The sequence below is a fragment of the Mytilus californianus genome, unplaced genomic scaffold (assembly GCF_021869535.1).
Source record: "Mytilus californianus isolate M0D057914Y unplaced genomic scaffold, xbMytCali1.0.p SCAF_13, whole genome shotgun sequence".
Classification (NCBI taxonomy): domain Eukaryota; kingdom Metazoa; phylum Mollusca; class Bivalvia; order Mytilida; family Mytilidae; genus Mytilus; species Mytilus californianus.
In genome coordinates, this window is record NW_026262615.1 from 36,574,535 (window position 1) to 36,598,839 (window position 24,305).

Genomic DNA, 24,305 nt, shown 5'->3' on the forward strand with positions numbered 1-24,305 from the left:
ATTTCTGAATTTACAGTATGCTGTGCTTCGTACCAAACTGTTGAACTAAGACAATTGCTACTGATTTTTACAGTTTGTTCTTATGTTGTGCTGTTTAACCACTGCCCTAGGTAAGGGGAGGGTAGAGTGCTCACAAACATTTTTATGCACGTGTTCTAAGTCAGGAGCCTGTTTTTCAGTGGTTGTCGTTTGTTGGTGTGGTTCATAAGTGTTTCTCGTTTTTTATATAGATTAGACCATTGGTTTTCCTGTTTGAATTGTTTTACACTAGTCTTTTTGGGGCCCTTCATAGCTTGCTGTTCGGTGTGAGCCAAGGCTCTGTGTTGAAGGCTGTACTTTGACCTATAATTGTTTACTTTTTACGCATTGTGACTTGGATGGATAGTTGTCTCATTGGCACTCATACCTCATCTTCTTATTTATATTAACCCTGCCACATTTTGATGTGCCTGTAACAAGTCAGGAGCCTGTAGTTCAGTGGTTGTCATTGGTTCATGTCTGTCATATCTATTTTTCATAAATTATTTTGTTATAAATTAAACTGTTGGTTTTCTCGTTTGAATTGTTTTGCATTATTCATGTCTGGGTCTTTTATAGCCGACTATACAGTATGAGTTAGTCTAATTGTAAAAGTCCATATAGTTGTCTATAATTGCTTACATCTATTTCATCTGGGCTCTGGTGGATATGTCAAATTGACAATCATACCACATCTCCTTATTATTTTATATTTCTTTTTTGTTTAATGTGTGCTATATCATGAGGAATTACGTCCTCGTGTATTAATAAAACTCATAAAAACCTGCCTGCATTATCTAACATACCCAGTATGGCCCCCGAATCATCTTGTCTGCCACCTTCCAATACCGTCTTTTTCAATATCATGTGACCTATCCATCGACGATTATCTGCCGATTTTTGCCATGTGACAGGATGCTACAAACATCAGATTACATGTTAAAATTAGCAAATGTAATGATTGTTCTTAATATTAAGGAGTAGGCCTGGTAAGACCCTTTTTTGCCCAAAAATATAGCATTTCAAAAATTTGTTAAAAGTGTAAACTTTTAGCTATTTAGTGGAAAGAAGAATACTTTTGTAAAATAAATAAGGGCTGTTTTTTTACATAACACTGCACATGCATCAGGTACTAGCATCATTAATTCATGCAAAATTACTAAAATCTTCACAATTTTAGCATTTGTACTAATTTTAGACGGTTTTTGTCTAAAATGGAAGTGGCTGCACTTGAGTTCAGTCTTAATATCTAATTATATGTATTTGATGATGATACATAAACATATATAAAGGTTGGGATTGAACATGAATGCGGCCACTTCCATTTTAGACAAAAACCATCTAAAAAGTGATGTTTTGTGAAATATTTGATAGAATTTCATATCTAAGCTTGAATTAAGGTGTCTTTAATGACCAAATCAGTTCAAATATTTTACATATACTAATTGAATCGACTGGAGTATTTAAAAATGTCAAAATTCTTTCGTCAGATGTACTTCAAATTTTAGGCCAAAATAAGCTCTTACCAGACCTTTTATAACATTGTTTTAATTAAATAGCTGTTTGTTAAATTTTTTTCTGTCAGCATATCTTGTAAATATTCAGTATTTAACAGCAAATTATCATCCTGCAGTATTACAGTAAAATATTTCAGAAAACAGATTAATAGCATGGTTGAGACTTTAAAATTTTAATGTACAAAAAGATTCTACATGTTTGATAAATACTGTGTGTCACAACTTCTTCAATTTAAAAGTTATTTAAAAAAAAAAATTCAATAAAAGCTGCTTAAATTGGGTTCAGGAATTATGATTTGAAAACACATTGTGAACATAGTATAGTAAATTAAAAGTCTATTATGCATCTGAACTGCCGTACTGTAGCATGTGTGGTGATTTTTGATTATCACACCTCTGGTAAATTATGACGTTATGACTGGTTTTAACATCGTCACATGGTGACTCCTATGGATATCATATGGGTTCATGAGGTCAAGTTTACTATTAATGGTGACGTCATCAATTAATGTTTTTTATTTCATTGCTTATATCTATACATAACTTAACAGGAAAAGTCCTGTGTGCGATAAATTCATTATATGGTTCACTACTAACCCCCTACGGATCCATAGAGAGTTAGCAAAATCCATAGGAGATTCGGCCTTTGGCTTCACCCCTATGGATTTTACTAACCCTCTATGGATCCATAGGGGGTCAATAACAAACCATGCATATAACTTATAATATATAATTTCCATATAATACCTGATTAACATTATTATAACTGCACAAAACAAATTCTACACTTCAGTTTCAATGGTAATATATTTGCTCTTTTTGACAATAGTAATCAAATTTTTTAAAGTATTTGAACAAATTTTAAATAAGATTATGTTCCAAGTCAAAGTCAAAACTAATAAAATGCTTCGCTGGGGCGCAGCTTGATACGACCGCAGAGGTCGAACCCTGAACAGTTGGGGCAAGTATGGACACAACATTCAAGCTTGATACAGCTCTGAATTTGGATTGTTATTAAATATTTGACACAGCATAGGTTTCTGACACAGAAAGAATGTGGTCTAAGAACTTGAATTTTTTTAATTTACCTATTATGGTCCAATGTCCAAAATCAAAATACATGGTTAGATTCAGCATATCAAAGAACCCCATATATTCAATTTTTGTTAAAATCAAACAAAGTTTAATTTTGGACCCCAACTTGGACAAACTTGAAAACTGGGCCCATAATCAAAAATCTAAACACATGTTTAGATTCAGCATATCAAAGAACCCCAAGAATTCAATTGTTGCTAAAATCAAACTAAGTTTAATTTTGGACCCTTTGGACCTTAATGTAGACCAATTTAAAAAACGGGACTTAAAATTAAAAATCTAAATACACAGTTAGATTTGGAATATCAAAGAACCCCAATAATTCAATTATTGATGAAATCAAACAAAGTTTAATTTTGGACCCTTTTGACCTCAATATGAACCAATTTGATAGCGGGCCCAAAAATCAAAAATCTAAATTCATGGTTAGATGCAGCATATCAAAGAACCCCATATATTCAATTTTTGTTGAAATCAAAAAAAGTTTAATTTTGGACCCCAACTTGGACCAACTTGAAAACTGGGCCCATAATCAATAATCTAAACACATGTTTAGATTCAGCATATCAAAGAACCCCAAGAATTCAATTTTTGATAAAATCAAACTAAGTTTAATTTTGGACCCTTTGGACCTCAATGAAGACCAATTTAAAATACGGGACCCAAATTAAAAATCTAAAAACATGGTTAGATTTGGCATATCAAAGAACCCCAATAATTCAATTTTTGATGAAATCAAACAAAGTTTAATTTTGGACCCTTTTGACCTCAATATGAACCAATTTGATAGCAAGGCCCACAAATAATAAATCTAAATACATGGTTAGATTCAGCATATCAAAGAACCTCATATTTTCAATTTTTGTTGAAATCAAACAAAGTTTAATTTTGGACCCCAATTTGGACCAACTTTAAAACTGGGCCCATAATCATAAATCTAAATACATGTTTAGATTCAGCATATCAAAGAACCCCATATATTCAATTTTTGTTGAAATCAAACAAAGTTTAAATACTGGACCCTATCTTGGACCAACTTGAAAACTGGGCCCATAATCAAAAATCTAAACACATGTTTAGATTCAGCATATCAAAGAACCCCAAGAATTCAATTTTTGTTAAAATCAAACTTAATTTAATTTTGGACCCTTTGGACCTTAATGTAGACCAATTTAAAAAACAGGACCCAAAATTAAAAATCTAAATACACGGTTAGATTTGGAATATCAAAGAACCCCAATAATTCAATTTTAGATGAAATCAAACAAAGTTTAATTTTGGACCCTTTTGACCTCAATATGAACCAATTTGATAATGGGGTTCACAAATAAAAAATCTAAATACATGGTTAGATTCAGCATATCAAAGAACCCCATATATTCAATTTTTGTTGAAATCAAACAAAGTTTAATTTTGGACCCCAATTTGGACCAACTTGAAAACTGGGCCAAAAATCAAAAATCTAAATACATGTTTAGATTCAGCATATCAAAGAACCTCATATATTCAATTTTTGCTAAAATCAAACAAAGTTTAATTTTGGACCCTTTGGACCTTAATGTAGACCAATTTGAAAACTGGACCCAAAATTAAAAATCTAAATACACTGTTAGATTCGGCATAACAAATAAATAAATGTGATCAAAGATTTTACAAATCTAATGCGCCATACTGTGCAATTAAAGATTACTTCTTGAAATTTTTCAATATTTGAAATTTGAAAAAAAAATAATATTTGAGGAATAATTCTTTTTAATTTCTGAAATCTGAAATGAGAAAAAATTGCCCCCCACAATTTCTTTTTATCCCCCCCCCCCTTTTTTTCCCTTAAAAAAATTCTTTCCCTCAAGATATGGTCATAATCTCAATTCAAATTTCCAATGGAGTTGGCAACCATAATTACCCATTTAAATTTACCATAGTGCTAACTTAATCTATTTTATAATAGAATTAAAAATATAGTGTCAAATCATTCATATGGATTTTTTGGTAAAAAAAAAAGATGCAACATTTGCAGATATTTTTACTGGTCTTCCTTTATAAATATGCATTTCTTTAAACATAATTTAAAAGCAGTGTAAGGGAAGTAACCAAAACGTTGTATTTGGATTACCTCCCTTACACTGTTTTAAATTATCTTTATTGTTCATTAACCATTACTTTATACATAATTTAAAAGAAGTGTAAGGGAGATAATTTCAATGATGTATTTGATTTATCTCCCTTACACTGCTTTAAATTATGTTTTGTACTAAAGTATTTGTCCATTAACCAGGACAACCTTGTTTTTCCCCCTTTTTTGCCCCTAATTCCTAAACGGTTTGAGCCATAACCCCCCAAAGCAAATCCTAACCATCCCTTTGTGGTATGGAAACTTGTAGTATAATTTCAGAGAGATCCATACACCGTTCCAGTTATTGTCTGGAAACTAGAAAATGCTTATTTTTGGCCCCTTTTTGGCCCCTAATTCCTTAACTGTTGGTACCTTAACCCCAAAAATCAATCCCAACCTTCCTTTTGTGGTATTTAACCTTATGGTCAAATTTCAAAAAGATCCATTCACTTAAACTAAAGTTAGAGTGCGAAAACCAATGTGTCTTCGGACGACGACGCCGGACGACGACGACGACGACGACGACGACGCCAACGTCATACCAATATACGACCACAAAATTTTTTTGCGGTCATATAAAAAGCACAATTAAAAGAAGTATATAGTCTTGCATCTCAAAAATATTACTTGAATATCTTATGAATTCATACATTTTTATAATATTATGATCATCTTCTATACAAAGTAAGTTTTAAGCAAAATGATTATACACATAGATCAACTTAAAAACAATAAAAAGGAAATAAATCAAAATTTACAACATAAACAATTCAGACAACATGGACAATAGCAAAGTTATAAAAACAACAAGAGGAATCTTTCTGTTAGAATGTAATTATAATTAATGATTAACATTATTTTCATGATCAACATCAACCAGAAAAAAGTATACTGCAAATTCAGAAATTATTAAGTGCATTTATTATTGCGAATTTTGAAGAATGGTCTTAATTTGCGAGATCAATCATTGCTATTTCAGGAAAATATGCATAAAGTTATATGTATCAGATATCAGAATACATTCTGTTGCATTATTTCCATAAATAAAAACCTCACAATAATTTCTGAATTTACAGTAATTGTATTTGTTTATATACATTGTATTTTATACATTTTTACAGTTTTCTGAAATTCTTTTGATTTTGCTGCTTAACAAATCTTTGGGAAGCAGGCTGCTTATGGAAGAACAAAGACAACATTATTCATAAAGCTACAATTTACTCATACCATTTTTTTTTAATTGTAAGTCTGCATGTTAACTTCTCAAATATAAACACATCTGATTACAATAGTACAAAATAGTTACCTCCTACATTACAAGTAAACTCAGAACGGAAAGAATCGTGTACATTCATCATGTTCATTTGTTCTTACATATATTATTACATATAGCTAGCTGCAGAACTGTAACTTTATTGGTCCTTATTATGTTTTCTGATTTGTGAGTCCGAATATTGTAAATAAAAGAAGAATGTGTCCTGGTGTCTGAGAACATGAATGCCCACTGCTGAAGCTTTGCAACAAAAATGGGATGGACTGACAGACAGAAAGATGGAAAGACAGACGGTCAAGGGTAACACTTAATGCCCCCGTCGCCTATGGCGGGGGCAATAAAAATATCATAAGGACCTAATACATGTAATAGCTCTGCAGCTAATATATATAGCCTACTTCCCTGAAAGTTTAAACATTATTGGAAAGATATAAAATCGAATCTATCAGTTGTTTCAGAAAACTGTACATATAGATTTCATACAATTAAAAACATGTATAATAAATTAACAACATTTATCAGACATCTCAGTACAAAGCTGATTTCTTGTAGGGGGGACATTCATGACATTGCATTTTTAATTTCAAAGTGTAAAGGGAGAAAGCACATAAAAGAAGTAGAATTCAAGGGAAATAATCCACTATGTGCTTGAATTGCATTCAATCATGTTAAAAATAATCAATTAATAACTATGTGCTTGAACGGCATTCTCTCACATACAAAAATAATCAACTGTGTGATTGAACTGCATTCTCTCACATACAAAATAATCAACTGCGTGATTGAACTGCATTCTATCACACAAAAAAGGTGATAAGCTAAAACATGATAAAGACATGAAAAAGATTTAAATTTGTATACAAGGAAATTTGTGACTTGTTACAGAAAAACTTCATCTATTTCTTCAATATTTGCTTCAAACTTGAATTTTTAAATATATTTTTAAAAGTTGATTTTTTTTCAATTTTCATAAAATCACTGAAATTCCTTTTTTCAATGACAGCTAGCAATTTGGTTACTACACACATCTGTTTCAACATACAAACACAAGGGGCAACGTAAAACTGCATATTCCTATAAAAAAAAAAGGACAATTTTTTTCCATATTCTTTTGAAATTTCCTGGTATACATTGTACTTTTTTTTTAAGACAAAGATACAATATCAATGTACCTTTGAACTGTCTTCATTAAGAGTTTGTGAACTACTCGAGTGTCCCGTGTCTATACCCGAATCCTTTAAAGGCTCGCTGGAGAAATCAGCTTTGTAAAGACTTGAGGAATACATTGAAGATATGTACACATGCTTTGGCTGAAACCCTGGAAACGAAACTTAAAATAATCAAAATAAAGAAAAATAAACAGGTGTGACTTCATCAACTTTATTTGTAGATTCTCATCTAGTTGCGAAAAATTTCTCTTTCCATACTTTTGCCTCTTTTTTTTCTTTTTTTTTCTAAATTGTGAAATTGGAACCAGAACAGATGTGCTTACAAGATGTAAATGTTGCACATAAGTAAAATAAAAAGGAAAACTGTGCATATAACCACTGCATATAACTGTGAGTCCTGCTTAATAAAAAAAACAAAACAAACAAAAGTCCAAGAATTTTGATATGTTTATTAAATTATCATAACAAGTTCTTGAAAAATGAAAAATTGAAGAATAACAGTAATGATTAATCATAATATTAGCTTAAAAAAATATCTGAAAAATTTTGAAAAAAAAAGTCATAATTCAAACCTTTGATAAGAATCTACAATTTAAGTCTGAAGCAAAATAAAACAATTACAGATTACCATAACATATATCACCATCATTATGCATGTTGTACTGTTGATTTGATCAAAAGTTCATAAAAGAATTTGGAAAGAAAAGCAAAATAACCAAAGGTCAAAGGTACAGTAATTCTGCTCTTACATCTCTCAAAAGAATGAATTCTTATTAATCAGACTCTTTTCCAAATCAAATCCTGTGAACAAAGTCCCAAAAGGTTGACATCCCATGAAAAATTGGTGTTTTCTTCTGATTTCTAAACAAATGAGAGGCCACAGTAAGGTACCTCCTTATGTCACAAAGTCAGGTTTATAAAATTACCTCAGGTCACTTTTAATCAAATTTAACTGGGATTGTTATTTCATCTTATTATACCATTCTCTGTTTTGAACATTTTTAAAGGTCACAGGTCCTTTTAAATGAGATGTCAGCCTTTGTCAGATCCCAAGGTCACATGTCCTTTTAAATGAGATGTCAGCCTTTGTCAGATCCCAAGGTCACCGGTCCTTTAAAATGAGATGTCAGCCTTTGTCAGATCTCAAGGTCACATTTTAAAGGTCACAGGTCCTTTTAAATGAGATGTCAGCCTTTGTCAGATCTCAAGGTCACATATTAAAGGTCATGAGTCCTTTTAAATGAGTTGTCAGCCTTTGTCAGGTCTCTAGGTCACATTTTTAAAGGTCACAGTTCCTTTAAACTGAGATGTCACGTATCAAGGTCACTCACCAAACCACGTCCCTATCCTTTGATGAAGACTGTATCTTACCCATTAGATGTCTCTAAGCTATTCTTATTTTTTCAGTTGCAGTCTCAATGATGTTTAATCCACATCTCTTGAAGGCTTTTATTCCTATGGAAGACCAGTTTGGTCAAAAATTTACTAAAATTTTTATAAAAAAGTTTAACCCAACCCACCATAACAAATATATTTTAAGCAATCCCACAGTTAATAAATTCTGCAGAAAACCATCCGGAAATTTCCTGGACTAGTTTGACAAAAAACCTGATTGGTAAGCGTCAATGCAATAATAATTCTAACATCACAAAATTGCTGAGTTGGCAGTATTAATTTTGCTAAAATCAAGGAGTAAAAGTGAAAAATTAAAAATTAAATATTTTCAAATCAAAATCTACAATGATCTAAACCGTATCTTTTATATTATGATAACAACATAATCTCAGTACATAATGCATATATATATATTTGATGATTATTATATTAATATATGTACAATAAATTAAAAAAAAAAATTCTAAGCAAATAAAACATTGTCTATAACAATAAAGCCAAAACCAAAACACTGTTAATATAAACTGACATTCACCCAGCATGAGCTGATTTTTAACCTTTTACTTTAGATTTTTATCTGTCACGCTGTTTGGTTTGTGACAAACTAAAGACATGCTGATGAAACTATAATTTAGTGTGAAAGCAAAACTGATTTTTTGTTTCATATTCTGGTATCATATTCACAGTTCCAGATGAATGACAAGTCAAAACTGTAATATTTTTTCCTTATGGTGGTATAAACACCTTGATTAAAATTAATTTGGCTCGTTTAATGTTCATAAAATTTTGACAAAATATTTACCCTGATCAAATATAATAAAAATTTCTAAAAACTTGAACCACACACTTTATCGGAAAAATTTCATTGGATATATAGCAGTTTGACAAACACTGTAATTTTGATCATTGAGAAGCTTAATATTGCCTTAACAATAGAAAGTGATTAAAACGTTCAGCTGATTTTTACAGTTATCTCCCTGTAGTGTTATGTACCACCTTATGACTTATAATCATTCAAAGTTTGGGGATCTATGGCAAAACACTTACTGTAAAAAAAAAACACTAATCATTATTTCAATTTTAGAAGGCGCATGTTCCATTTATGTTCCATGGTTACCATGGTTACCAATACATTTTTTCTGCTATCATGTCTATTTTTTTACAATATCATAATGACCCAAAATAATAACTATTTGTCGCAAACTTTATAATTGAAATTGTCATGCCAAAAGTTTTAGTGGCAATTTTTTTGGTCAAAACTTTTCTCAAGACAGTCGCAATGATGACTGTAATTTAAAAATGGGACACATGTACATTTAATTGCAAATATTCTTTGAAAACTAAATTTTCTTAATACTATTAAAGTTAAGACCAAACAGCTTGGTAGATTAATCCTAAGTAGAAGGTTAAACTTCAAAGGTCTGTGGTTACCATAGTAACACATGCTGTCTGACTCACCGACAGAAACTTTTTGATTTTAGCAGCAAGAATTTCGTCTTTTCTCCATCGTTCATCACCCATATCATACTCTCCTAATATATATTATTCATTTAATCATATAACATGTATAAAAAGTAAAGAATCACTGTTGAATGGTCATCATTTGAGGAAAGACAGGTGATTCTGAAACCTAATTAAGGCCAAGTTATAAAAATATCTGTGTTTCTGCTATTGAATAAACAGGAAACAATTAGGTTGGTAGGGTCTTCTGAATTTTCAAATTTCTTATATATATATATATATATACAATGTACCACATAAAAGTTTTTTTTTTTTTACTGAATGTTCAATATAATATTGTGATAAATTAATGTTATTCCTGAATATTGCTGCAAAATAACATTAGCAAAATTTAAATGTAAGTTAAAATTATTGAGACGTTTATCCTGGTATATCTTTAGCATTCATTGAAACATGATCATGATGATATGAATTTTAAGGTGGTACCCAACACCTTGACTAATATTAATTTGGCTCGTTTAATGTTCATAAAATTTTGACAAAATGTTTACTTTGATACCTTTAACAAAAATATAAAAATTTCAAAAAATTTGAACCAACCACTTTATCAGAAAAATTTCATTGGTTATATAGCAGTTTGACAAACACTAATTTTGATCATTGAGAAGCTTAATATTTCCTTAACAATACAACGTGATTAAAATGTTTAGCTGATTTTTACAGAGTTATCTCCCTGTAGTGTTAGGTACCACCTTAAGTGGCAAAAAAGTAACCCTGGCTGGTCCAATACTCCAAACTGGTTTATTTTCCAAAAGCATTGTTGATTAAAGTGGCAACTTAACTTCCAATAATTGACCTTTAAAGACAACGAAAGATTTCTAATTAACTCATGAATATTAAAATCTTTTTATGCAGTTAGAGAATTTTATTAAGGAGAGGTAACATAACATTAGAATTATCAATACCTTTTTCACTTATTATACTTTCACTTTCTTGTTCCTCGCCACTCGAACATTCTGGAGTTGATCGTATCTCATCATCGGAACTACTAAGGGAATGTTGACGAGTCTTTTTACCTCGTTTATTTTTATGAGGTTTCGGTGGTGGTGGTCGTGACGTGTCTGAGGGATCTGAACTTAATGAATCATTCCTTAACATAGTTTCCAGTTTGCGACTACGTTTGTTTTGTGAGTTTCTGCCAGTTGCAGCAGTACTTGGATCTAAGTGTTGTTTGTCGTAACTGTAACGTACATTTTCATTATTGTTTTCCAATAATGATGGGGAGTCACTAGTTCTCTCAATACGTATATTGTGGTGTTTGGAAAGACTTTGTGAAGAAGAAGACACACGTTGATCATAAATATCGTCTTTTCTACGATCACTCGGAGTTGGGGATCGTCTATCTTTTCCACCACTTGGTAGCCGATCCCGTGGATGTCGACCACTAGGGTGTCTTTCACTTTTTCCTGTTTGGACATTGTCCCTATGGTGTGAAGGCATGTGTTGTTTATTTTGAGATTCTCCCCATTTGTTTTGTGCATAGTCTTGGTTTGACTCTTGGTAAGAATTTGTGGTATGTTTATAATGGTCATCTCTGCTTGGACGACCCTCTCTAGAAGATCTACCAGACATATTATCCTCATTGTTACCTCTGAAAAGATTTAGTATAAATATAATTATTATAACAGTTTGATTGTGTTAGAAATAACTTTCTTATTAATTAATGTCATTATTTAATGGCGTCTGCAACTTCATCTATACATGCTGTATGACAATATTCTTTTTTTGATTTTCATTAAATTTTTTTTTTAAAGATCAGTAAGAAAATATTCTATTGTTTATGTATTTTCATTAACTACCAACATGATAAAAAAAATCTATGAATTAATTGAAAGTCAAGTATTTTTCAATTATTGACTTTAGGGAATGTGTAGAACTTTTACAGGAGCGACGGTGACTTCATGTTTTTTACTGGTATAATTTCCTCACAACCAATTTTTATTCCATAGAGTCAAACATGTCAAAGGAAACAAAATTAAGAAACATTTAAAATATCTGATAGGTGTTTACACATAAAACTAGCTAGCTACCAGTATTAGATTTTTAAATTTTGCATGTAAAATTTGAATACAGTCCTAGTAGCTATTTGTCAGCCATTACTAACATAACTTCTAGAACAAAACTGAACCGTAATTTTGAATATTTTCTATCGATATGCACATCTACATAGTATGTTCTTATCATCTACAAAGTTTCATGAAATTCTTTAGTGTGGATTCAGAGGAGTTGCGATGACAAACTGTTGCAGTAGTGTATTTAGTCCAAAATTCTAAGTTCAAAGGGGCATAACTCCTAGAAAATAAATTGAATCATAATTTCCTGTTGATATGCACATTACATAGTATGTCCTTGTTGCCTACAAAGTTCTGTTGTATGGTTTGAGAGGAGTTGCGATGACAAGAAGAGGACAGACTGACAGATCTACAGACGGACAGACAGACAGACAGGTCAAAAACATTGTACCTTACGGAACTTTGTTTCCGTGGGGTATAATTAGAACATATATTTGAAAAGTTGCAAGAAAATATTAAAAAGTATGTTAAAACAAATCCTCTCTTAAGACATGTAAGATGTTGGAGATCTGAATTTGAGATGAACAACCAAACTGTTCAATGTTACTGCTGTGAATTCATTATTACTGTAAACCAACTAATTTTCGCGAGCAATTTATTTTCGCGACTTTCGTGAGTAGAAAAATGACACGAATATAAATTGTCGTTAAAATTTAAAACTTGGATCTTTCCTTATCTAACTTCATCAAGTGAATTTGAAAATCGTGAAATTAAATTGTCATGAAGTGGGCTAGAAAATCATCAGAGAAACAGATTCCACCACTTTATCTCGTATATTTCACCACACTCAACAGTTAAATTTTAAATATTTAAAAAGTCTTTAGTATCATAATACACTTGATGCAGTAGTGGAATCTATATCATAATAAAACAATTTTGAGTTCCAAACTCTGATAGGATTGACCTACTTTTTTTTTTCCTAATTGACCTAATGACATTTGCAAAACAAATTAGCTTCTTCTTTGTGACATCAAATATTTTCACTAATTAATTGATGGTGAAAAAATAAGTGAAATCATAGCACTAACTATGTAATGACTGATACATGTAGGAATGAGCAAATGGTATAGGTCACTATGTCAAGCTTGATAATGTACGTTAAAGGTCGAAAAAAAATAAGACGAACTATATAATATGATAAGGTTGCTGATTAAATCAAATTAATTTTAGTATCTGAAGCCTGGAACTAAACAGATTTCAATACTTTTCATACATGTGATTAAAACCAGTTGTATTACAGTGCGTCAGATATTTGTCAAATATATTTCTCTCCATTAAATAGCATAAGCATATAAGGGTATGCATTTTTGTTATTCAAAATATATATGAAAAGAGTGGGGTACTGGATGTCTGGGCTAATCAAATCCCTACAACAAAGTTTGAAGTGGCCTCTATTATATAAGGTTCTACTCCTAACGTTGTCTAGTTCCCCCCTCGCTCCCCCTTTTTTTTTCAAAATCCTGGATCTGCATCTGATGCTTTTTAATTATTGTGTACTACTACCTGTCTACATTGTAATAATAATACAAACAAAATAAAATCATTAATATTTACACAATAAAGTGTAGGAGTAGGTTTATGTGTCAGATATACTGAAAAATTTATAAATCTACCATTGATTCATTCAAATTTAAACAAGTTCATATAGCAACTACAAAAAAGATTCTGAATAATCAATATTAAGCCTCTTTAAGTTATTCATTCCAAGGTCGAGTATTTGGATTTAGGTCATATGTTTCCACATCTAGGTTTTTGGTAAAAAGGGTAAAATCTAGTCTTAAGCTTTAAAGGTAAACTCTAAAAACAATTTAAATTCCTTGGGTTGGGTCTCAACTTCTCAGTCACAGAAGATGTAATTCATTCCGATGTATAAATTTAAAGGCAAATTTGGATTTAGGTAAAATGTTTCCCAAGGCTAGGTTTTTAGTAAGTAGGGTTATTATTGTCCACAGCGTTGAATGTAGACCCTAAAAACAATTCAAATCCCTGGGGTGGGGTCTCAACTACTGATTGACAAATAGTTCATTCCAATGAAGAGAAGCTCAGAAGGGCAAGATTGGATTTAGGTCAAATGTTTCCATGTCTATGGTTTTTGGAAGAAAGGTAAAGTCTCCAGCTTTGAATGTAGAACCAATAAAAAATGGGCTCCGCCTGGAGCAGCTGGATACGACCGCAGAGGTCAAACTCTGAACAGATGGGGCAAGTATATATGGACACAATATTCAAGCTTGATACAGCTCTGAATTTGGATAGTGATTAAATATTTGACACATTATAGATTTCTGACACAGAATAAATGTGGTCAGATAACTTAAAAATTTGAAATGGGACATTTAATCTACTTAATAGTCCAATATATATCCAAAATCTAATTCCATGGTTAGATTCAGCATATAAAAGCCACAACTCACAAAATTGACCCCAACCTTTTGTGTGTGGTATGGAACCTTGTGGTACAATTTCATAGAGATCCATTAACTAATACTTAAATATTTGTCCAGAAACCAGAAAAAAACATTGTTCCCCCACCCCCCTGTTTGCCCCTTATTCCTGAACAGTTTGAGCCATAGCCCCTAATATCAAACCAAACCTTCCCTTTGAGGTATGGAACTTTGTGTTTCAATTTCATAGAAATCCAGACTAAATACTTAAATAATTGTCCATTAACCAGAAAAACCTTGTTTTCCCCATTTTTTGCCCCTATTTCCTGAACGGTTTGGGCCATAACCCCCAAAGTCAATCCCAACCTTCCCTTTGTGGTATGGAACCTTGTGGTACAATTTCATAGAGATCCATACACTTATATACACAAGTTATTGTCCGGAAACTAAAAAAATGCTTTTTTTTGCCCCTTTTTGACCGCTAATTCCTAAACCGTTGGGACCATAACCCCCAAAATCTATCCCAACCTTCCTTTTGTGCTATTGAACCTTGTGCTTAAATTTCATAGAGATCCATTCACTTATACTAAAGTTATTGTCCGGAAACTAAATGTCTTCGAGCGATGACATGATAGCAATATAGGAACGCAATTTTTTTGCAGTCGTATAAAAATTCAAATCCAAAAAGGGAACATATAGATTATTTAATTTATTCCAATGAAGAGGCCCAGAAGGGGAAGTTTGGACTTAGTTCAAGGTGTCCATGTGGCATGTCTAATATTTGTAAGACTGGTAAATTTAGCATTGTCCTTAAGTTTAAAGGTAGGTCAAGATTCAGGACAACTTTGGTTTAAACTGGTGTCCGACTATATAACATGTATAAATAATATATTTTGTAGAACTTCTAAACGGAAACATAAAAATAATTATATTTTCTTTTTATGTAATTTCTTTTTCAAGTTACAATACATATAGCCTTGAATGCTAGACAAAACAAGTGAATCTGTGAGCTACTGCTCACTAATGATACCCCCGCCCCGCTGAAAGTATAAGGTAAACAGGAAGTTGTTGAGTGATGAATCTGAAAACGCATCACACAGTATAGCTGACTCATATAAACCCTGAAATCAAATTTCAGGAATCCTTGTAATGTAGTTCCTGAGAAAGATGCAACGAAAAATATTCATGGGACAGACTGACGGACTGACGGACAGACAGAGGTAAAACAGTTTATCCCCACTTTTTCAAAGCGGGGGTATAATAATAACAAATCACATAAATAGCTTTAACCTGTCCTACCAGTGTATAGCTAAAATAAATGATTTCAACTGAGATGACCAAACCACATCTTGTGTTTATAAAAGAGCAAACACTATTTCTATAAAAAGATTGAAATAAAAGTAGAATGTGTATGAGGACAAGAATACCCCTACTTAAGCTTTGCAATTTTCCAAGTTAAAAAGGAGCGTAACTCTAAAACGAGGAAAGACTCATAACCACTCTGTCTGCATGTTGTGGTTCTTAGCATTGTGTACCAGTTTCATATAATTTGGGTGCGACAAACTTAAGTTAGAGTGCGGAAATGGAAGGACAGACTGTCAAGGGTAACACTTAATGCCTGCGTTGCCTACAGCGGGGGCATAAAAAAAATGGATTTCCCATTCTAACTTCTTTTTCTTTATGGTTAAAAATGTATTCTTAACCATTTTTACTTTGCAATAGGTGAACAGACATACCTGAGACGAGATTTGTCATGTGACATGTCCCGTCGACCATCCCTTTCATCTCCAGATCTATGACTATCCTTCTTGTCGAAATGTTTCAATTCATCAGTTGACCCTCGACCTGTTGATGCTTCACGAGATCTACTTTGAGACGACCCGTAACGATCATTATGCCTACTTTCTTGCATATATCTCCTATCAGTCTCGGATAATCTGGATTCACTATGATGTCTAGGAGCAGCTGGTGAACGATCACGACCACGTCCTTGACGTTCTGGAATTTGACCTCTTTCTCGTAACTTATCCTTATCCATTCCTGCATTGGTTCTATCACTTAGTCTCTCTTTTGATTCACTATGACTTTTTTGTTGAGCATCTAATGAATACTGGCGGTTAAACTTTTCCCTATGCTGACTTCCTGTCCGAGAAATAGGTCGCTTATCAATGTTTTCCTTTTCTGAACTTTGTCCACTATCAGAGTATTTTTCATGCATTTTTGCTCGTTTTTCGTTAGGCGGGCTAACGTCAGTTTTGATTGAGACTGTTTCACTGCCAGACGGAGTTTCAACATCAAATTGCACTGGTTTTGCCATTTCACCGTGATACCACTGACCTGTCTTTGCCAAAATTTCTTGCTTTTTCTTACACATATTGCAAGCCCAGACATGCTACAAAATAAAACAGACTGTTTTAAACCTTAATATCATATAGCATTCCTATATACACAAATATTAAGATTTAATCATGGAAAATACTAAGATTTAATCATGTCACATGACTAATAACTTGAACATGCATATGTCATTCAATCTTTTAAAGCCTAACATACATGTCATATATGATTATTTAGATCCAAAATAAGAATGTGTCCATAGTATACTGATGCCCCATTCTCACTATAATTTTCTATGTTCAGTGGACCGTGAAACTCTAATTTTGCATTAAAATTAGAAAGATCATATCATAGGGAACATGTGTACTAAGTTTCAAGTTGATTGGACTTCAACTTCATCAAAAACTACCTTGACCAATAACTTCAACCTGAAGTGGGACAAGGGATGGATGAACAGACGGACGGACGAACAGACGGAAGGACGGACGAACGGACGCACAGACCGAAAAACATAATGCCCCTAAGTGGGGCATAAAAAAAGCGCACAGGCTAAATTAACACTGTAGAATGATTGTTGTTTGCTTAATGTTTCAGTGACAAATATTTCAAGCGTTATTAATAAATACAATAGGTACCACCAGGTCGACCAGGACAAGGGAGGTAATTTGGAATATCACTGAAAATTAGAGTATGTGTGATGAGGCAGATAAAATGAGCATAGAGCATGGCATGATAGAATTATTTTAAATAAGTGATGCGTGGTTAATGTAAGAGGCTCATAATGGGGATACCTTTATGACGAATAACAGTAAAAAATCTTGCCAAATGACGTTAACAGTAATTTTTGGTGCATGACGATAAAATGTACACTTTCTTTAAGACGATAAAAAATCGACTGATTTTGACAAATCATGTTACATTTTTTCCAAAAATAACGGTAACGGTAATTATTTGAGCCCTCTGACGAATCACGGTAAAATTTTAACCAATTTGACGATAACGGTAGCCGAAAATGACTGTTTGACACCTGACGGTAAAGGGCATTCCTACCCTCATGTACTCTCTGTTCTTCCTTAGTTAAACTTTAATCAAAGATGTCAAATTTTCTGATTTTGTCCATTTTTCCTGCCATGACGTGAAAATGGGGATCATACCAGATGAGTCACCAAATTACCACAATCCTTAAGCAGATCATTGAAATAGAACAATAAAGTTTGCCTACATATCATGTAAAATGTATTAGATTATAAAACACATTCCTCCAATGTGCCTTATATGCAATATCATATTTCCTCATTCTAAATAAATAACTTTTTAATATTTAAAATTCTTGTCGATCCAAGCCTTCTAAAATAGGAAAATTTCAATGTCTCACCATGATGAGAAATATTTTAAAACATTCAATGCAGGGGCAGGACTAACAATTTTCTATTCACAACACCAACACAGATGCCAGTATCACAATAAAAATTTAACTCTCAGAAATAATTTTTTTACAAACCTTTGAGCATTTATCATGTTTATGATATTCCATTTATCACTAACCACAAAACACATGAATTGTTAATCAAATATTAGATTACAAATTTAGTTCTCAACAACACTTTAGAGATATTTTCATTGTTCATTCTCCATTTCAACAGATGTAAAGTGAAAAAAATTATATCATGGCATTAAACCTATCAACTTGTATATTTAGCCTGCTACTGTAAAATTGGCTTAACCTTTTGATAAAACAGAAAACAGAACAAGTTCATTGTTAAGCCCAAGAGTAAAGTAGATTTTACTGTTTTTGAAGTGAAATACACGTTATCTACTCATTATCAAACTTTTCCACCTTCTGAACATCCTGAGGGAGATCAAATTGCCCTATTTCTGTAAATTACAACATGAAATTTACAAATTACTGGACATTTATTTCTTTACTTGCATTTTTTATAATTGAGAATAAACTGTTTTGCTGAGCACAGCTGCATACGACCGCAGAGGTCCAACCCTGAACAGTTGGGGATAAAATGGACACAATATTCAAGCTTGATAGTACAGTCTAAATTTGGATTGTAATTAAATAGTTGACACATTATAGGTTTCTGACACAGAATAAATGTAGTCAAAGAACTTGAAATTGGTTATATGATTTGAATTTATATTCAATTGAAGATTTCTTGCTGTTGTGCAATACACTGTGCTGTTGCGCAATACTTAGTAAATCTGTTTTCAGACTATATACAAAGAATTAGCAAAATTTTCTTTGGAATATTGACAATTTCTTATATCTTGAGGAAAAAAAAATTGAAAAACAAGAGTGCACACACTGAAACGTTTCTCCTGCTAAATAACTCAGATCATGATTGAACTTTTGTGTTGAAATCTTAAGATAAAGATTTTACTACAAGACTATACCAAATAAACTTAACATTATCAATGATCCATATAAATGAGGTCAAGGTAAGTAAAACCAGACAGACATGAAATGCTATACAATACATTCCGTACACCAAATATAATTATTTTTAAGTTGACCTATTGCTTACAGTATCTGAGAAACTGACCCAACCATGAATACCTAATAAATGAACCATGAAAATCAGAGTTCAAAATCAGATTAACCTGCCAGATAGACAGTGTATAATACATGTACACCATACAATCATGCCTTACACAAAATATATTTGACCTATTGCTTATAGTATCTGAGAAAAAGACCTTACCACATAACCTTAACCTTGATCACTGATCCATCAAATGAGTTCAGATCAGGTGAACCATATCTGACAGGGATTTAGACCTTGAAAGGATTCCAAATACCTAATATTGTAATCCTAATACTAATAATAATAATAATAAGTAGCTGATTTTTGTCGCAGGAGAGAAACTAGATATCATTGAGATGGGAGCCATCTCTGTGGGCCCCGCTGTGAATAATGTGTGGTAAAAAATTTGTATCTTTATCACTGGACATGGGGTTGTCAACTGAAATCAAAGTTTTTGACCATGACCTTTGACCTAGGAAGTTGTACATAAATTATGACACACCCTCTGGTGTTAGTTTATATACATATCAAGTATAAACTTTGAAATCATAACGGTTCTCAAGATATAGAGCAGACACGATCTTTACCATAGGACATGGGGTTGTCAACTGAAACCAAAGTTTTTGACCTTGACCTTTGACCTAGGAAGTTGTACATAAATTATGACACTCCCTCTGGTGTTGGTTAATATACATATATCAAGTATAAACTTTGAAATCATAACGGTTCTCTAGATATAAGGCAGACACAATTTGTTATGGACGGAGGGACGGACAGACAGACGGACGGACAGACTGATCACTATAGGGCGTCCGCCATTCGACGGGGCCCTAATAATTAAAATGAAAACAATAATTTCACATATAAATACTCAGAGCATATAACTATAAAGGAATAAATGAAATATAAAGCAGGTTACAAATAGTTACGCATGCATATTATAAGCAATTGAGAAATTATATACACATTTGAAGTGTACAGTAACCTTCATTGTGTTGACAGGTAACCAAGGATACATAGAAATACAATGCAACAAAGAAATTTCATTTTGAGACCATGACCTCTAACTGAAATTAATTAAGTTTATTGCATTACCAAAGCCCAATTGACAAATACTGATGAAGATAAAAAAACTAAGACCTCCACGAGTTGTTAGACAGGTGGACAGACAGATCTTGGAATTATTATATCCTTTCCAGAACTTTGTTGCAAAGTACCGGTATTAAAGTTTTAAACACTTAAACATCAGCCATAAATTTGAAAACCCTAGGAAAGTTCTGGATCTCAATATAGGCAGAATATTTCATTCAATTTGAGACAACAATATATATATCAATGAATTAGACACTTATATAGGCAGAATATTTCATTCAATTCGAGACAACAACATATATATCAATGAATTACTAAAGTGTCTACAAATAATGGGAAAGCGTTATACTTCAGACATTACATAATCTACCCGCCTGTAAATCAATACACAAATTAACCTTTGAGATGGTCCAAATATCATCTGCATCATGTTCAGATGAAGGTTTAATGAATACTTTTGTTATTATCTCCCCTGGGAGACATAAAATTCTATAATTTGCTGTCTATTTGTATGCTAGATTATCATATTTAATATTTTCTATACCCAATCTTGACCCTGCTGTGAACTCTAGGGAGTGGTAATTGTTGAAGTTGTGCAACCAAGGGAGATAATTTATTGATTGGGTTGTGTAAGAATTCTAGTAATTACAACTTTTATGAGCATGGTTGATGGTATGTTTCTTATCTAAACTTAGTGTCTACGTGAACTTAATGAACTATAAAGAAGTAACCTGCTTTTGGAATAGTCCCAAATCGAAAAACATTTTGTGGCCTGCAGGTTTTTGTTGTGAAAAAATGCAATGAGCAAAGTATGAGGCATCACTATATATTTTTAATTCTAAAGAAATGTGGGTTTCTGCTATTTCCTATATTGGGTAATATTTTTCATAATCTAATAATTTATCAATTTTGAGTGACGATCGAGAGGAAGGTTATTCAGAGACCGATCTAAGGTAATTCGGAGACAAAATTCAGCTAAATACCAAATGTGTAGATACGTTTATTGGTAACCACGAAAACAAAAAGAATCCACAGTATGCTTTTTTAGACTAAAGCTGAATTTTAGGAAAATAAAATCATACAGTAGTATATCATTATATTTTATCCATTTGTAAGATATATGAAACAACTAGGTATTACCTGAAAAGACTACTGTAAATTCAGAAATTATTGCAAGGTTTTTATTCATGCGAATAATGCAACTTGGTGATTATCGCAATAATAAGAATTCACATTCTTATATCTTATACATATATCTGTATGCAGATTTTCTTTAAATCGCAATAATAAATCTCGCATTTTTGTCCATTCTTCAAAATTGCAAAAAATAAATGCAGGCAATAATTTCTGAATTTACAGTAATTGATAACACAATTATATCTTATATATATGAGTGTGCTGTTTGTCAAGAAACCTGTGCTGTCACACTTGGAATGATTTATTGGATGCATTCTATATAAATTCTCACTATAAAAGTTATATAACAGTCTGACAGCTCTTGTTACAACTCCCCCAGGCAAAGATTACCTTAAACAGTTTGTGTGGCTGCTCTGTTTTAAGACCCTTTTAAGTTCTGATATAACAAAGCATTCCGTGTGACCTTGTCTTCTAAATGTTTTTGGTTTAGAGGGTTTTGAATGAAAAGAACATTAAGGTTCGAGAACATGGACCTTTGTCACTGCTTAAAATGCATTACCAAAATCTTGCTTATGTGTTGATCTTCATAGGTACAACAGAAAATAAAAGAATTTTTTCTTATCTGGAACTTTTTTCTGGACTTATTTCATGTTTTATGACAGTTTCTGATAAGACAGTAGAATGAAGAAAAAGAACACAGTAGAAACTGTCATCTCTGGAATATTTGAGATGCAATAGACAATATTCAAGAAAACATTTAAACACAAGTTGACTAAAATTAAATTGGCTCGTATAATTTTCATAAAATTTAGACAAAATATTTACTTTGAACGTTTGACAAAAATATAAAAATTTCAAAAAACTTGAACCACACACTAAATCAGAAAGAATTTCATTAGATATGTAGCAGTTTGACAAACACTAATTTTGATCATTGAGAAGTTTAATATTTCCTTAACAATAGAACGTGATTAAAACGTTCAGCTGATTTTTACAGAGTTGTCTCCCTGTAGTGTTATGTACCACCTTAATGTCGATCTTCAAGTTTATCTGTAGATGAGTTCAATGCAATTTCTGAAATACCATTTTTTCTGTGGTATTGATTTTCCTTTCAGTTGCTAGATCTCACTTATCAGTACCCCTTTCTTGATCACAAATTTAACCCCCAATTTCCAAATCATACATGAGTTTCAACACGAACGACAGAACTCATTTTCAGCAATTCAAGATAATACTGTAAATTCAGAAATTATTGCGATGTTTTTATTATTGCGAAAAATGCGACAGGGTTATAATCGCAATAATTTAAACTCGCATTTTGAAATTTTTTATATGAATTAAACAGGATTTTTCTCAATATCGCAAAAATTAAAATCGCATTTTATTCTAAAATGATAAAATCGCAATAATAAATGCACGCAATAATTTCTGAATTTACAGTACACAGAATACACAAACTAACAGTATGATATACATACAACATGCTATAATAAGAAAATATAAAGGCACATCAATAAATGCTAGAAATAAAGCATTTCTCTTTTTCTTGACTGCATTAATGATTAATGATTCATGTTCAATTTATATTCCATTGATATATATATATACTTGTATATGGATATTTTTTTTTATCACAAACATGTTTAGTTTGTTTATATGACAATAAAAATTATTATTATGTTGTAAAGATTTGTTTGAGAACATTTTAATTTTCTACGAAAGAACTAAACAGAAACACAGTAAACAATTGTGTATAGCAGACCCTTTCAAACCTTTCAAGACATTGTGAAAGAATATCCATTCAAAATTTTGTACGAAAACTGAAACATTTTCCTATAAAATTTCACAGTTGATTTATTCAGCAAATTAATATTTGTTACCTTACACTCAACATATCGAACTGAAGGGTCTTTTAACAGGAACCAATATTTTACTACATTCAGAAATTTTTACATGCATTTATTAATTCAATTACTGAACAATAGACAAAAAAGCAAGATTAATTAAAAGTTTACAATTTCACGAATAATAATGGTATCAGATTTTCATATCCATTTTTTTTTTACTTTTATCATGTCACAATTTAGCACCATTATCATCATTATCACCTGATAATAATTGCAATCGCAAAAATTTCTGATTTTAAAGTGTTTGATGAAATTCAGTATAGTGTAACAGATAATGACATTTTAGAAATAAAGTACATCAAAAACATTTCTAAACACTTCCTTGTAACCATCATGCAACCTATTTTTACCTCCATTGAAATGCAACTGTCAAATTGATTGTTTTTGTAACTGGTTTGTAGCAGACTGTCTTTGCACATACTATAATATAGCTACACAGTTAATTAAGCAAACTATATAATCTAGCTCTAGAGTTGTTAATAAACAATATTTTCATCAAATACTAAAAATATAATACATTTTTTTGTATTTTGTTATTTCATATTTCAGCTATTGCAAATTTTACTCTAGCATTGTACCAAAACATGTCCTTTAAAAATGAATTTGTGTAGCGTATCTTTCCCTGATATTAGGTCAGAAAGAATCGCGAAATGCCAGTATTGTCATTTGTGCATTAGATTCTATTCAGAATTTAGTAAATAAATTTATATCACAATGATTCTGGCAATATTTTATAAACTGTTG

General features: G+C 31.8%; 1 protein-coding gene across 3 annotated transcripts in view; it reads right to left on the minus strand.

Annotated features, from left to right (window-relative positions):
• The window catches only part of LOC127723579 (regulating synaptic membrane exocytosis protein 1-like), an 86,632-nt gene that overhangs the window by 43,517 nt on the left and 18,810 nt on the right, over window positions 1-24,305 (minus strand). For all 3 annotated transcript variants that reach the window (XM_052230253.1, XM_052230252.1, XM_052230251.1), the window contains exons 4-7: window positions 16,291-16,946; window positions 11,007-11,692; window positions 10,039-10,112; window positions 825-936 (exon numbers count right to left, since the gene is read on the minus strand). In XM_052230253.1, coding sequence (XP_052086213.1) covers window positions 825-936; window positions 10,039-10,112; window positions 11,007-11,692; window positions 16,291-16,946 — 1,528 coding nt within the window. The remainder of the gene's footprint in view (window positions 1-824; window positions 937-10,038; window positions 10,113-11,006; window positions 11,693-16,290; window positions 16,947-24,305) is intronic.